The sequence below is a fragment of the Apostichopus japonicus genome, chromosome 16 (genome assembly GCF_037975245.1).
Source record: "Apostichopus japonicus isolate 1M-3 chromosome 16, ASM3797524v1, whole genome shotgun sequence".
In the NCBI taxonomy this organism is placed as follows: Eukaryota; Metazoa; Echinodermata; class Holothuroidea; order Aspidochirotida; family Stichopodidae; genus Apostichopus; species Apostichopus japonicus.
The window spans coordinates 11,025,172-11,039,304 of NC_092576.1; the positions used below are offsets into that span (position 1 = coordinate 11,025,172).

General features: G+C 34.2%; 1 protein-coding gene across 9 annotated transcripts in view; it reads left to right on the forward strand.

Moving 5' to 3' along the window:
* The window catches only part of LOC139983478 (uncharacterized), a 31,870-nt gene extending 21,666 nt beyond the window's left edge, over positions 1–10,204 (forward strand). For 2 of the 9 annotated variants that reach the window (XM_071997036.1, XM_071997035.1), the window contains 10 exons: positions 931–958; positions 1,738–1,793; positions 2,313–2,340; positions 3,121–3,176; positions 3,698–3,725; positions 4,512–4,567; positions 5,085–5,112; positions 5,798–5,853; positions 6,564–6,594; positions 8,175–10,204. In XM_071997036.1, coding sequence (XP_071853137.1) covers positions 931–958; positions 1,738–1,793; positions 2,313–2,340; positions 3,121–3,176; positions 3,698–3,725; positions 4,512–4,567; positions 5,085–5,112; positions 5,798–5,853; positions 6,564–6,594; positions 8,175–8,701 — 894 coding nt within the window. In that variant the 3' untranslated portion in view covers positions 8,702–10,204. The remainder of the gene's footprint in view (positions 1–930; positions 959–1,737; positions 1,794–2,312; positions 2,341–3,120; positions 3,177–3,697; positions 3,726–4,511; positions 4,568–5,084; positions 5,113–5,797; positions 5,854–6,563; positions 6,595–8,174) is intronic. The other 7 variants (XM_071997037.1, XM_071997038.1, XM_071997043.1 and 4 more) reach the window with 7 other exon arrangements.
* The last annotated feature ends 3,929 nt before the right edge of the window (positions 10,205–14,133 follow it).

Below are 14,133 nucleotides of genomic sequence, written 5' to 3' on the forward strand. Positions count from 1 at the left end.
TATGGTCACAGATCCGCAGTCAACACCATGAAGACTAAGACCCCAGTTGGAGAATACTTTAACTTTCCCAACCATATCATTAGCGACATGTCCCTACAGGGGATTGGATCCTTAGGTAGCCGTCCTGACCTAGTACGAATCAGCAGAGTGAGGCTGTGGATGCAACGCCTTCGCATCATTCAACCTCATGGGCTCAACATTCAAAAAGGACTACTCCTTCTCCCCTCTTCTCATAGCTCTCTTCCACCCTTTTTTCTCCACACCTTTTTGTCTTTGTCCTTTTCCAGTTTATTCCCTACCCATTCCCGCAATCTTCTCTTGTCCCTCCACTGTTTATCTCCTTCCCCTTCTCTTCCCCTGTTGGTTTCTTTCTTTCTTCTCTCCATCCCTTGTCTACTAATACCCTTACATCTATATCTTTGTGTTCACCATGCTCATTAAACTGTCTGTATTCTGTGCGTGTTTTTGTCCCTTCTGTCCCTTATGTTACTGTTACTTGTCATTTAGCCTCTGAAATAGATCCTGCTAGGATTGCAACACACATTTAAAATTTAATAAAGATACCGTTTTTGATAGTTTCATTACTAAACATATTTCTTTTGAGAATGGTTCTCTTTATTGATTCAGTGTAATAATTATCAAAACAAGTTTTGGTCACAAATGTAACTTGAGATCATCCAAAAGAAATGTTAGCAATGTTGGAACTTGATTCGTGGCCGATGACATTAATTTCAGTTAACAGATTTCCAACTAATAACATTGAGGGTATCAAAAATATAATTTACAGTACACTTGGATTGACAAAAAAATATCAAAATATTAGTCAGTGTTTAATAGTTCGGCTATTGTATTGTTAGAAAGCATTATGTTAAACATAACTAATGATACATTATTTTGATAATAAATCTCTTTATTTTGTCTTTCTTTTAGAATATGCAGATGATGGATTCTGTAAAAGGTAGATAAACAATACTAAAAGCGTAAATTCCACGACGGGAAAGACGTCGTTTATTAAAGCGTTTTAACGTTCATTTTGATCATATTGAAACATGAATCTTTTCGCAGCCAAAATTCACATTTTGTCTATAGCCATATATCATTTCACATGCTCCATAAAAGTGTGAAAGAGACAAAATTGTGGTAGGATGGAATGTGACAGCATTTACTCAGAGACAAAACATTTTAATGTGACCAGCCTTCAATCTATCCATTCTTTTCTTTCTGATGTGTTTTATTTGAGACGATACTTCCAAGGTTGCTAATATAGATAACGAAACGCAAATCTGCTTTCAAACGCAAATCTGCTTTAGAGGTGGACAGAACGGTGTTTACATAGACATGATTTCATGTATTTATTCATCCATCCACGTTCATTATTTTATTTATACTATACTGCTATTATCGAAAAGAGACGTGTTCATTGCTGGTTGAAGATAAACCGGTACTGAATGAATTCAGCAAAAGGCAATGTGACTGTTGTAGATATCATTTAGTTTAAGTAAATTCACTAGAAATCCACGTAGCCATTTTACTCTTATATATAATGATTTTTAATGTCCATAGACATTACAACTCAGACCCTATTCATATATTTAACTAAATATAATGAAGAGAGATACTGCTAACGAACTATTCATCTTCTACATAAAAACATATAGGTAAAAGTATCAGTTTGTAAAAGAATAAATTTAAGCAAGTTACTCATTTTAACTATATCACCCGGACGATTTATTCTAGCAACAGCAACATCAAGAGGGTCTAAGAAAGTTGAAGACGTCATAGACGCAGAAAAGGTAATAAGCTTTATCCACCTGTCTGTATTCTGTGCGTGTTTTTGTCCCTTCTGTTACTGTTACTTGTCATTTAGCCTCTGAAATAGATCCTGCTAGGATCAAAACGTCAGACCAACTTACCTTTACACATATTTAAAATTTAATAAAGAAACCGTTTTTTATAGTTTCATTACTAAACATATTTCTTTTGAAAATGGTTCCCCCTAATTGATTCAGTGTAATGATTATCACAACAAGTTTTGGTCACAAATGTAACTTGAGATCATCTAAATGAAATGTTAGCAATGTTGGAACTTGATTCGTGGCCGATGACATTAATTTCAGTTGACAGATTTCCAACTAATAACATTGAGGGTATCAAAAATATAATTTACAGTACACTTGGATTGACAAAAAAAATTCAAAATATTAGTCAGTGTGTAATAGTTCGGCTATTGTATTGTTAGAAAGCATTATGTTAAATATTTCTAATGATACATTATTTTGATAATAATTCTCTTTATTTTGTCTTTCTTTTAGAATATGCAGATGATGGATTCTGTAAAAGGTAGATAAACAATACTAAAAGCGTAAATTCCACGACGGGAAAGACGTCGTTTATTAAAGCCTTTTAACGTTCATTTTGATCATATTGAAACATGAATCTTTTCGCAGCCAAAATTCACATTTTGTCTATAGCCATATATCATTTCACATGCTCCATAAAAGTGTGAAAGAGACAAAATTGTGGTAGGATGGAATGTGACAGCATTTACTCAGACACAGAACATTTTAATGTGACCAGCCTTCAATCTATCCATTCTTTTCTTTCTGATGTGTTTTATTTGAGACGATACTTCCAAGGTTGCTAATATAGATAACGAAACGCAAATCTACTTTCAAACGCAAATCTGCTTCAGAATTGGACAGAACGGTGTTTACATAGACATGATTTCATGTTTTTATTAATCCATCCAGGTTCACTATTTTATTTATACTACACTGCTATTATCGAAAGGAGACGTGTTCATTGCTGGTTGAAGATAAACCGGTACTGAATGAATTCATCAAAAGGCAATGTGACTGTTGTAGATATCATTTAGTTTAAGTAAATTCACTAGAAATCCACGTAGCCATATTACTCTTATATATAATGATTTTTAATGTCCATAGACATTACAACTCAGACCCTATTCATATATTTAACTAAATGTAATGAAGAGAGATACTGCTAACGAACTATTCATCTTCTACATTAAAAACATATAGGTAAAAGTATCAGTTTGTAAAAGAATAAATTTAAGCAAGTTACTCATTTTAACTATATCACCCGGACGATTTATTCTAGCAACAGCAACATCAAGAGGGTCTAAGAAAGTTGAAGACGTCATAGACGCAGAAAAGGTAATAAGCTTTATCCACCTGTCTGTATTCTGTGCGTGTTTTTGTCCCTTCTGTTACTGTTACTTGTCATTTAGCCTCTGAAATAGATCCTGCTAGGATCAAAACGTCAGACCAACTTACCTTTACACATATTTAAAATTTAATAAAGAAACCGTTTTTGATAGTTTCATTACTAAACATATTTCTTTTGAGAATGGTTCCCCCTAATTGATTCAGTGTAATGATTATCACAACAAGTTTTGGTCACAAATGTAACTTGAGATCATCTAAATGAAATGTTAGCAATGTCGGAACTTGATTCGTGGCCGATGACATTAATTTCAGTTAACAGATTTCCAACTAATAACATTGAGGGTATCAAAAATATAATTTACAGTACACTTGGATTGACAAAAAAAAATATCAAAATATTAGTCAGTGTGTAATAGTTCGGCTATTGTATTGTTAGAAAGCATTATGTTAAATATTTCTAATGATACATTATTTTGATAATAATTCTCTTTATTTTGTCTTTCTTTTAGAATATGCAGATGATGGATTCTGTAAAAGGTAGATAAACAATACTAAAAGCGTAAATTCCACGACGGGAAAGACGTCGTTTATTAAAGCGTTTTAACGTTCATTTTGATCATATTGAAACATGAATCTTTTCGCAGCCAAAATTCACATTTTGTCTATAGCCATATATCATTTCACATGCTCCATAAAAGTGTGAAAGAGACAAAATTGTGGTAGGATGGAATGTGACAGCATTTACTCAGACACAGAACATTTTAATGTGACCAGCCTTCAATCTATCCATTCTTTTCTTTCTGATGTGTTTTATTTGAGACGATACTTCCAAGGTTGCTAATATAGATAACGAAACGCAAATCTACTTTCAAACGCAAATCTGCTTTAGAGGTGGACAGAACGGTGTTTACATAGACATGATTTCATTTATTTATTCATCCATCCACGTTCATTATTTTATTTATACTATACTGCTATTATCGAAAAGAGACGTGTTCATTGCTGGATGAAGATAAACCGGTACTGAATGAATTCAGCAAAAAAGCAATATGAATGTTGCAGATATCATTTAGTTTAAGTACATTCACTAGAAATCCACGTAGCCATATTACTCTTATATATAATGATTTTTAATGTCCATAGACATTACAACTCAGACCCTATTCATATATTTAACTAAATATAGTGAAGAGAGATACTGCTAACGAACTGTTCATCTTCTACGAAAAAAAAAACATATGCAGGTTAAAGTAATAGTTTGTAAAAGAATCAATTTAAGCAAGTTACTCATTTTAACTATATCACCCGGACGATTTATTCTAGCAACAGCAACATCAAGAGGGTCTAAGAAAGTTGAAGACGTCATAGACGCAGAAGAGGTAATAAGCTTTATCCACCTGTCTGTATTCTGTGCGTGTTTTTGTCCCTTCTGTTACTGTTACTTAATTTAGCCTTTGAAATAGATCCTGCTGGGATCGAAACGTCAGGCCAACTTACTTTTACACATATTTAAAATTTAATAAAGAAACCGTTTTTGATAGTTTCATTATTAAACATATTTCTTTTGAGAATGATTCTCTTTATTAATTCAGTGAGATAATTATCAAAACAAGTTTTGGTCACAAATGTAACTTAAGATCATCTAAATGAAATGTTAGCAATGTTAGAACCTGATTCGTGGCCGATGACATTAATTTCAGTTAACCGATTTCCAACTAATAACATTGAGGGTATCAAAAATATAATTTACAGTACACTTGAATTGACAAAGAAAATATCAAAATATTAGTCAGTGTGTAATAGTTCGGCTATTGTATTGTTAGAAAGCATAATATTTAACATTTCTAATGATACATTATTTTGATAATAATTCTCTTCATTTTGTCTTTCTTTTAGAATATGCAGATGACGGATTCTGCAAAAGGTAGATAAACAATACTTAAATCGGAAATTACACGACGGGGAAGACGTCGTTTATTAAAGCGTTTTGATCATATTGAAACATGAATCTTTTCGCAGCCAAAATTCACATTTTGTCTATAGCCATATATCATTTCACATGCTCCATAAAAGTGTGAAAGAGACAAAATTGTGGTAGGATGGAATGTGACAGCATTTACTCAGAGACAAACACTTTTAATGTGACCAGCCTTCAATCTATTTTTTTTTCTTTCTGATGTGTTTTATTTGAGACGATATGTCCAAAGTTTCTCATATAGATTACGAAAAATCTGCTTTCAAACGCAAAAAAAATATTTATACTACACTGCAATTATCGAAAAGGGACGTGTTCATTGCTGGATGTAGATAAATCGGTACATAATGAATTCAGCAAAAAGCATTGTGACTGTTGTAGATATCAATTAGTTAAGTAAACTCACTAGAAATCCACGTATCAATATTACTTGTATATTATCATTTTTATTGTCCATAAACATTACAACTCAAACCCCGTTTCATATATTTAACTAAATATAATGAAGAGAGATACTGCTAACGAACTGTTCATCTTCTACGAAAAAAAATATGTAGGTAAAAGTATCAGTTTGTAAAAGAATAAATTTAAGCAAGTTACTTATTAACTATATCACCCGGACGATTTATTCTAGCAACAACAACATCAAGAGGGTCTAAGAAAGTTGAAGACGTCATAGACGCAGAAGAGGTAATAAGCTTTTTCCATTATAAAGATATATATTTTATACTTTGTTGCATTTTTAGCTGATTTGTGATGTCTGATAAAGTATACTTATGTTAACAATGCATAGGATACCCTTCCTAACACAAATTATTCATGAGCTATAACCTGTGTAATTATTTGAAGTTTATTGCTTGAATTTTCAAATGCAAATCTTTGACACTGTTGTCTTACGTCATCATTTATCAGCGGATTTTGGCGGAGTTAGAGTAACAGATAACTGTAAAATATAAGTTGCGTTATCAGGCCAGTATGGAAACACATAATATTGTTTAACACTTTTTTAAACTTTGAATGGATGATCATTCAGTACAAAGAATAAAATTAAGTAAGTCCCTTTTTTCCTGTATTTGCCTTTGAATGACCAGATGTCAACTGAAAAGATCAAAGAAACATATTTCGCGAGTTTATCAAAAGTTTAAGCACCCTGTAACATATTGTACCTATTGTCCTATATAACAACAGCCTCTAGCGTGCCTTCTTCTATATATATCTGGAGCTATGTCATTATATGTGTTTGTTCTTTTGTATTAGTATCAGAAAGTATTTATTAATAAACTCTTAATCATTGATTAGTATTCATACAACTTTATAAACAGTGAATGTCATTGATCGCGCATTGTCCAATGCTATAATTGCGTAACGATTAAACACGCATCTTGCCGTTCTTTATTTAGATAGTTCCTATGTTGGAGTCTGAGTCTAGAGGTAGGTGAAGTAGGCTTGTTACTTCTTAAAGGTTAAACCTCCAGCAAACGAATGGGAACTATCAACGTCATAATAAAATCAATTATCTGCTCAATTATCTGTGGGGAAAAAAAGCGGAACGTCAGCGGCACATTACAGCTTACAGAAAGGTTATTCTGTTCGCCTAAAATTCATAAAACGTATCTGGAACGGCAGTAAATGTTGGATAATCCTTTGAGATTGGTTCCTTGCTATGTTTGTTCGCAAAACTAACCCTAACACCATGTGTCCATTAATACCACCGTCAGCTACCACCCTTCTCTCGGCGTCCATTAAACTCGTATTAAATATATGGAAACGTATCTTTAATGTCGCAGCCACTTACGGTTCTTGTAAAATCAATTCTTGTGAAATAATGGTAAATGTTGGTTGCACAACAAAAGCTTTTATCAATTTGTCATTTCGTAAGATTATCACGTTAACTGCAACTGCCTATGAACGTATGAACTCATATTTTATCCAATAATCTACCGAAATATTTAAGCTTCGCGTGGGCTATTCAAAAGTGAATTATACACCTGGACGAGTAGTACTTGCAGCTATGTTTAGAACCAAGCTCGCTAAATCTTAAATCGGCGGTGGTCTTCTACAAATTTTACATAATTTATTGAATGTTTTAATTTGTTATTGCCCCTTGTATCCTGCTGTAACCACCAATAATGAACACACAAAAGTAATAAACAGGGAAAACCAATAACTGGTGAGGCACGTAGGTTTTAAATAAGCTGTAAGGGGAACAAATGTAAAACAAATCTGCAGAAATGTATGCACACCGAGGATGCGAAAGGTTTGGTTGTCATCCTCTGATAGTATGTCATTGGGGTTTCGTTTCGTTTCCCTAATTTGTTTAACTCCTGCATGATGAATTAAAGGTAGTATACATTACATCGCCACATATGCAGTTATTTAATACCTGATTTGATAACATGTTGACCGGAAGCTATTTAACTTTTGGGTGGGGTTGGGGGCGGTTGAACTACTTTGTTGTGATGTTTTGGCATGTCAGTGTTCGATGTTACTTGCAGTTCCTGCAAATTATTATAGGTAAAGTATTCAAATTCCATCTTGAAACTTCGTATTGACTACCATACTCTCACAACCACTGGCATTCTCCCTTAAGCGTTTAGTTTATTCAGTATTTCCATGGCTTAATATTGTATTCTTCCATTAGTTGGGAAACTAAGGCGGTATTCAAACTTAATAATGTGTTGACGCTCACTAACGAGACAACGAAATAACTGGTTATCTGAGATATTATGGATAGGACAATCGCTGTGTGTTTCCTGCTCCTCATTCATATTCTGCCCCCTCCCTCGTCAATATAACAATATTAGAGAGGTTAAAGGTACATTGTTCCATATTTAATTATTTCTTCCCGTTTACAAATCAACAATGGCCGAATTTATGTGTAGCCGTCCTTTTCATTAATTTGAGGTTATTATTAAATAAAATTACTACATGCCAGGTAAAAAAATATACGAATTCATCTAAAATTATGTTGAAGTAGTTTAAAACTTTACGGCTTGTTTTTATCTTCACAGACAGTGATATTAAATACAACGATGAAGAAGTCCATAAACGTCATGAAGAGCTTAAGAAAAGCATTGAAGCAGTAGAAGCTAATACTGTCATCGCTGAAAAACTATGGAAGGAAAAGAAACGTTCTCTAGTACAGTGTCGTGAAGATGTTTATGCAAAGATTAACAAAGACACGATGGAACTGATACAAAGAGTAGAAAGAGAAAAACATGACTTGATGAAAAAAGTGGATGATAAAGAATCATCTGATATAACTAGATCTGTTAGAGAAAGGAAAAATATTAACGTTCTAAAATTCGAAGTGGAGCAATTGAAGAACAAAAATTATACTTCGGCTGTCTCCCTTGATGATACACTACAAGAACTTAGGAATATAACCAAAGGAATAGATAGAATCAAAGACATTCAGTTAGAGCTCGATCATCAAAAGGAAACATTAAAGCAGAACGCGGATGATTTATTATATCGAAAAATACCTAATGATGGAAGCTTCTGTAGTATAAAGATTAATACTCCGGTAGGCGAGTGAAATGCAAATGTTTATTCATTCGGATGTAGACAGCAGTAATGAATAGTTTACCTTATTTGTACGTAAGCAGATGATAAAAATACGGTTTATGATTGTGGCAACCTGCTTTGATTATTTCCAACGTTGCATCAGGTTATCAAACATTGATGAGTTGTTCAGTTTCCTAATTTTGACTTGATGCAACACTTTAAAGGAGCTGCTATACAATGAACGTATGCAAGAGATGGAAGAGACCGTGTCCAATTATTTTTCTTTGAAGGATTTTCTATACTTGTATAACTAGTTGTAACCTTCCGCACTTCGGATATTTTTAGTTACGTTCAAACAGTACTGTTACATGTTTCGTTGTATTCTTTATATCATTCCGATCAGAGTATGAGCAAGTTAATTGCATGATTTTTTTTCAGATGCACAATGGGGAAATATGGAGAAAGACAGGAAAATTATATTTTGAAGGTCTCATATACCATGTGACAAGGAATCGTTGAGCCAGTTCGCTTTGTGGTTACTTGATACAATGTTGGCAAAAGTTACTTGAAATAACAGAGGTCAAAGTTGGTAATATTGTAAAATTGGAAAAAATTCCTATCATTCCAATTCAAATTACATATGCGCCTGTTGTACTTTACGGAGGACAGAGCTTATGAGTCATGTCTTGGAAGTTTGAACCCATGATAACTTTACAGTTAAGCTCGGACAAAGGTAATTCTTGATATGCGGCTTAATCTTACTGAAATGAAGAACTTTAGAATATTTCATTTGAGGGCAGTAGGGGAGAAGCCTCAAAAGCTTGAAAATACGATTGATATAAAAGTAACTCTTTGGTACAATTTTATCTTTGTGTATATATCAAGGAAAATAAGGCCAATAATCCTGTACTTTAGTTTACAGGTATTATATAACACGTGGTAATGACATCGTTGGCTCTCTGGATATTTTAAAGATGTTGGATTATGAAGTTATGTTTATTACTTTCTTGCAAGTTTGTGTGCCTACTGTATCAAACCTCTGTTTCAAGGCGAGTAAAAAGTTTCAAGCATCTTCCCTAGCAACATGGGGAAAGTTGCAGAGACCATGTATTTATTTAATATTATGATTTTAATTTCATTTCTTTCTTTTTTCAAAACGGCTATGCTAAAATTGAAAAAGGTAAACGAATGTTAAAATGTCCATGACAGCAGGACGACGTAAATCTTATTAAATTATACCGTGCTTTGCTTTATTGTCTATTGTCATTGCTTCAATAAAATTAAAAACGAACATCCTTTCAAGCAAAAAGATGCCACTAAATATATTGTCATACAAATAAAAATGATATGTTGTTTTGTTGAAGTTTGGGTGTGAAAACTTTACTCTGTAAAGAAATTGCTCATCATTACCAGCCCAATATCACGAGCCACCTCACAAACAAATTTAATAAAAAAACTAGCAAAGTAGTAGTGTTATTGTTTGTTGCTTCGTCCCTACTACTGGAGTTTCATTGTCGATCATCACTTTCTATTTGTTTTAGATTTGCACGAAAAAAATCCCCATGTGAGGAAATAGGGGAGATCCGTTCATCTCTTGGTGTCAAATGGCATAGAATAAAATTGGAAATAATATTGGTTGAAAGCTATGATAAAGATTACTTTAGACTATTGACCAATGAAATACGGAAATACAGCTGACACGACGAAAGACCAGTATTTAGGTTATTTCTGCTTACAAATTTGAAGATGTTTGAATCCTAAGTATAAAAGTATTCGTAAACAATCAGTTTAATACCAATATTCCGTGTATCTAGACCGAGAATCCAAGATATCCCGAAATGAATAATACAATAAACAAAGTAAGTATATATAATTTGTACACGCACCTTTAATTTCAAGAAAATAAGACTAGCATCATCTGTTGACTCTTATGTAGCAAGAGGAGTTTAACGCCCGGTGCATTAGTAATTAGTTACAACTATATTATTCATGGAATACAAAACGGTGTCGCTTAAAACAAATGAATGACATTAATTTCAAAAATGTATCCAATCACTGGGAAAAAATTATCCATGTGACCGAATGGAGCACAGGTCATTAACAGAAGACATTTATTCGGGGTGCCTTTCTCGGGCGTACATTGTCCGACTATGGATGTTAACGGCTATCGAAAACTAGGTTATCACAATCGAGTTTTGTCGCGTCTTCTTATTCTTCTTCTAGAAGCTTGCGGCTGATGTAGCAGCATATTTTATCATCTGCAGATAGTTTCCGATCATTATTGTCCACTAAACTATATACAGCATAAACAGTGTGGTTCGTCGTGATTTACAATAGAAGATAGCCCCCCCCCCCCCCCACGGTTCCACCCGTTTCCCTCCCTCTCAGCCCAACCCACCTCAAGTAAACTTGGCTGATGTAACCAGTTGATAAACATTAAGTGTGCTACCAATTAGGCGAGGTTCATAACTTGAAATAATGTCATATGGAAATAACTGCATTCGACACAACACGAGAAAGGGTAGAGTAGATTTAATTCCATACTGAATGATTTACTTCTTATATTTATTATTTAATACGATCAACCTTTATTCAGCGTGGGAAGGGCCGCGCATACTCAGGAATGGTGTGTATAATCCTTTGCAAACATTCCAGCCATAGCGTATTAATGTTAAGTAATGAACTGAACATAGTGGTAGTTGTCCAAGATAAGAAGTCACAGTACTATCAGACAATATTATGTGCCCACATTTCGAACTTGGTGTGAAATTGAACGTATACTGTATAAAAGTATTATGGTGTTGTATACATTTAAGAACTGCAAATTGTTTATAAAGAAAACTAGACACGCATATGAAACAACAAGATAGTCCAAATGCATCATGATGAAGATGGTCAAATACACGTACTGCATGTCTTCCGTCAAAGGTTTGAATCATCCCGAACTGAAAACGACAACATTTACTAATCTCTCGGCTCGATTCGAGACCAGGAAGGTCCCTGTCCAAGACCAACATAAGAGATTGACCTCTGAGACTGATCCCAGCAAAAAAAAATGGTGTTTCGGAAAGCAATATTTAGATTATTCAATTACCAATTAGACAATACACTGTGTCTAGTGAAATATTCATCTCATTCTTCGGAAATGTATACTATTAATAGCATTATTCTACTTCTGGCAGATCAAACTAAACTTACAAGGGAAGTGTTGAATCCCGTGAGTCAAACTACTGAAACCTGGCCTAGTACTGTGTTTCTTTATGACTCTTCTGAACTGTGTTCTGTCTGTCTAACGTCCCTGTATAAAGCAGTTTCAATTTTAAAATGAGAGTCCTTGGCAAGGGTCAAATTTAACAACAATATTGAGCTGCCAATCTATGCGCAGATTGTTGATTTTCCTTTTGAACCCCAGCTTTTGTTTTGAAATCAGTAGCTGGGCCAAGTGGGGGCTTGAAGGAATTTCCCCAAGCATTTCGCTCCCCCCCCCCCTTCCAGTTGCCACACTCCCTAGTTGGAAAAACAAAACTGAAGATTCTCCCTAGAAATTACCTCCATTTGGTCCTATTATGATAAGAAAGTGCTAACCCTTCCGTAGGCTTCGCCCGTTGAACCCCACAGGAAAATTCTTTTCCGTTTAAATTGGAATCTCTAGAATGTATGTCAGTGCTTAAGTTAAAATAGCTACAATTCTGAAGGCACTGTAGCTTTTGTGCTTGGAATACATTATATATAGTAATTAAATCCTCTTTCTTTTCGTAACGTTGTTTCGAAATCTATCAAAATCTCTCTTTAAATATTCATAAATTAAATTTTGGTTCACCCACAAGCATTGGATTGGGGCCGGTGTAGGACGTGTTCCCAGGCCCATTACATTTTACCGTGTTGGTCACATTATTAAGCTACTATTTGCTTGCCTTCACTTTTCTACTTCCTCCATCTACTTTGTAATTTCTGGTGCTGCCACCACTTGAAATAGGACCGCCTGTAAATTTGGCCATGTTTCCTTAAGGAGCCAAACTGTTCACTGAAATAACATAATATAATCCTTTCGTTTTTTATTTGAGTTCATGAATTGCTCCCTCTATTAGCAACTATTCCCTATGTATTTTACCATAGTTAATTTAAGTTCAATTTTACAGTCTACCAGTTAATTGAGATGACATGTCTTTTTCTGTTTGTGTGAAAAAGTTTTTCTGCAGTCTCGCAGTTTTTTTTTTCTACCAATCGTTTTAAATTTCCATACTCGTTTCAATTATATACAAATTTGCATCGCAATTAACCATTGTTTATTGGACATGGTTCTAAAGTTTTCAGTTGATTCCGTGATTTGTTACTTTCTTACCCAGTTCACATCTAAACTAGAAAATTTGGTTACGTTAATTCCAAGTACCATGCACATGAGGACGTTTGATATCTGTCTTACATCAATCTACTTTAACTATCAAATTATTGTAATAACATGTCAATTTGGTACCGTTCGTGACTATATGAATGTACTGAACGAAGATCCGGTGCTCTATATGCTTTGTATTTATGTGTTCCCTATTTAATATGAAAACTTGATACAAGAGCAAAGGTTCCTGTAGGGTTTATTAGCTGTACATTAGTTAAACGCCAGTTCCTAAGACATTTTCAACAATGACAAGCTTACTTAGAGTAAATAATATGTGCTCACGTATTCAGTGTTCTCTCTTAAATGACCCAGTTTACTTCAAATATACTTCAAACCAGGTCCAATGTACCTTATATATGCGAATTTCAAGATTTGGTCTATTTCAATGCATTTGGCAAAATCATAATGAATGATATGATCATGACAATTGAGCTGAAGTTGTATTTAATATTTTAATATTTCAATCCGCAGATGAAAATAATGTTTCTACCAAACAGGTGCGAATGGATAAAGTTTTAAATACTGAGAAAAAACAGCTATAAACACATAAAATTCCAAATATATCACATTTTATGGATGTCATAGGAATATATTGTTATAAAGAACATCCCAAAGTACCCATAATGTTTATACCTCCCGGAGATTTTAGCCAGTCAAAATTGATAGTTATTGGGACATGTTCTTGAGCCAGTAACGTGTATGCTCTTGGGCGATGTTTTACTGTCCTCGCATCGATATTTATATTTAACAACAGGATTGGCAAAATGATGGTGGTCAGAAGTGACCACAGCCCCGCGTCCCGGGATCAATTAGTGGACCCGGGAAATATGGGACAAAACATAATGTGTTCTCATTTTCGTACTGTACTTGACCCGACCTGGCTCTTGACGCCACTGTGTACCAATAAGCCTAACACGGTTTACCGTAGTGTGCAAGCCGTCATAGTATTATCCCTTTTACATGTCCCTGTTTAAGAAAGGCTACCTATGTTGCCTAGGGACAGTCCTCGAAGTTGTTATCGATACAGTGCCATGGATCACAAAAATGCATACTTTACGTAGTGTATAGCA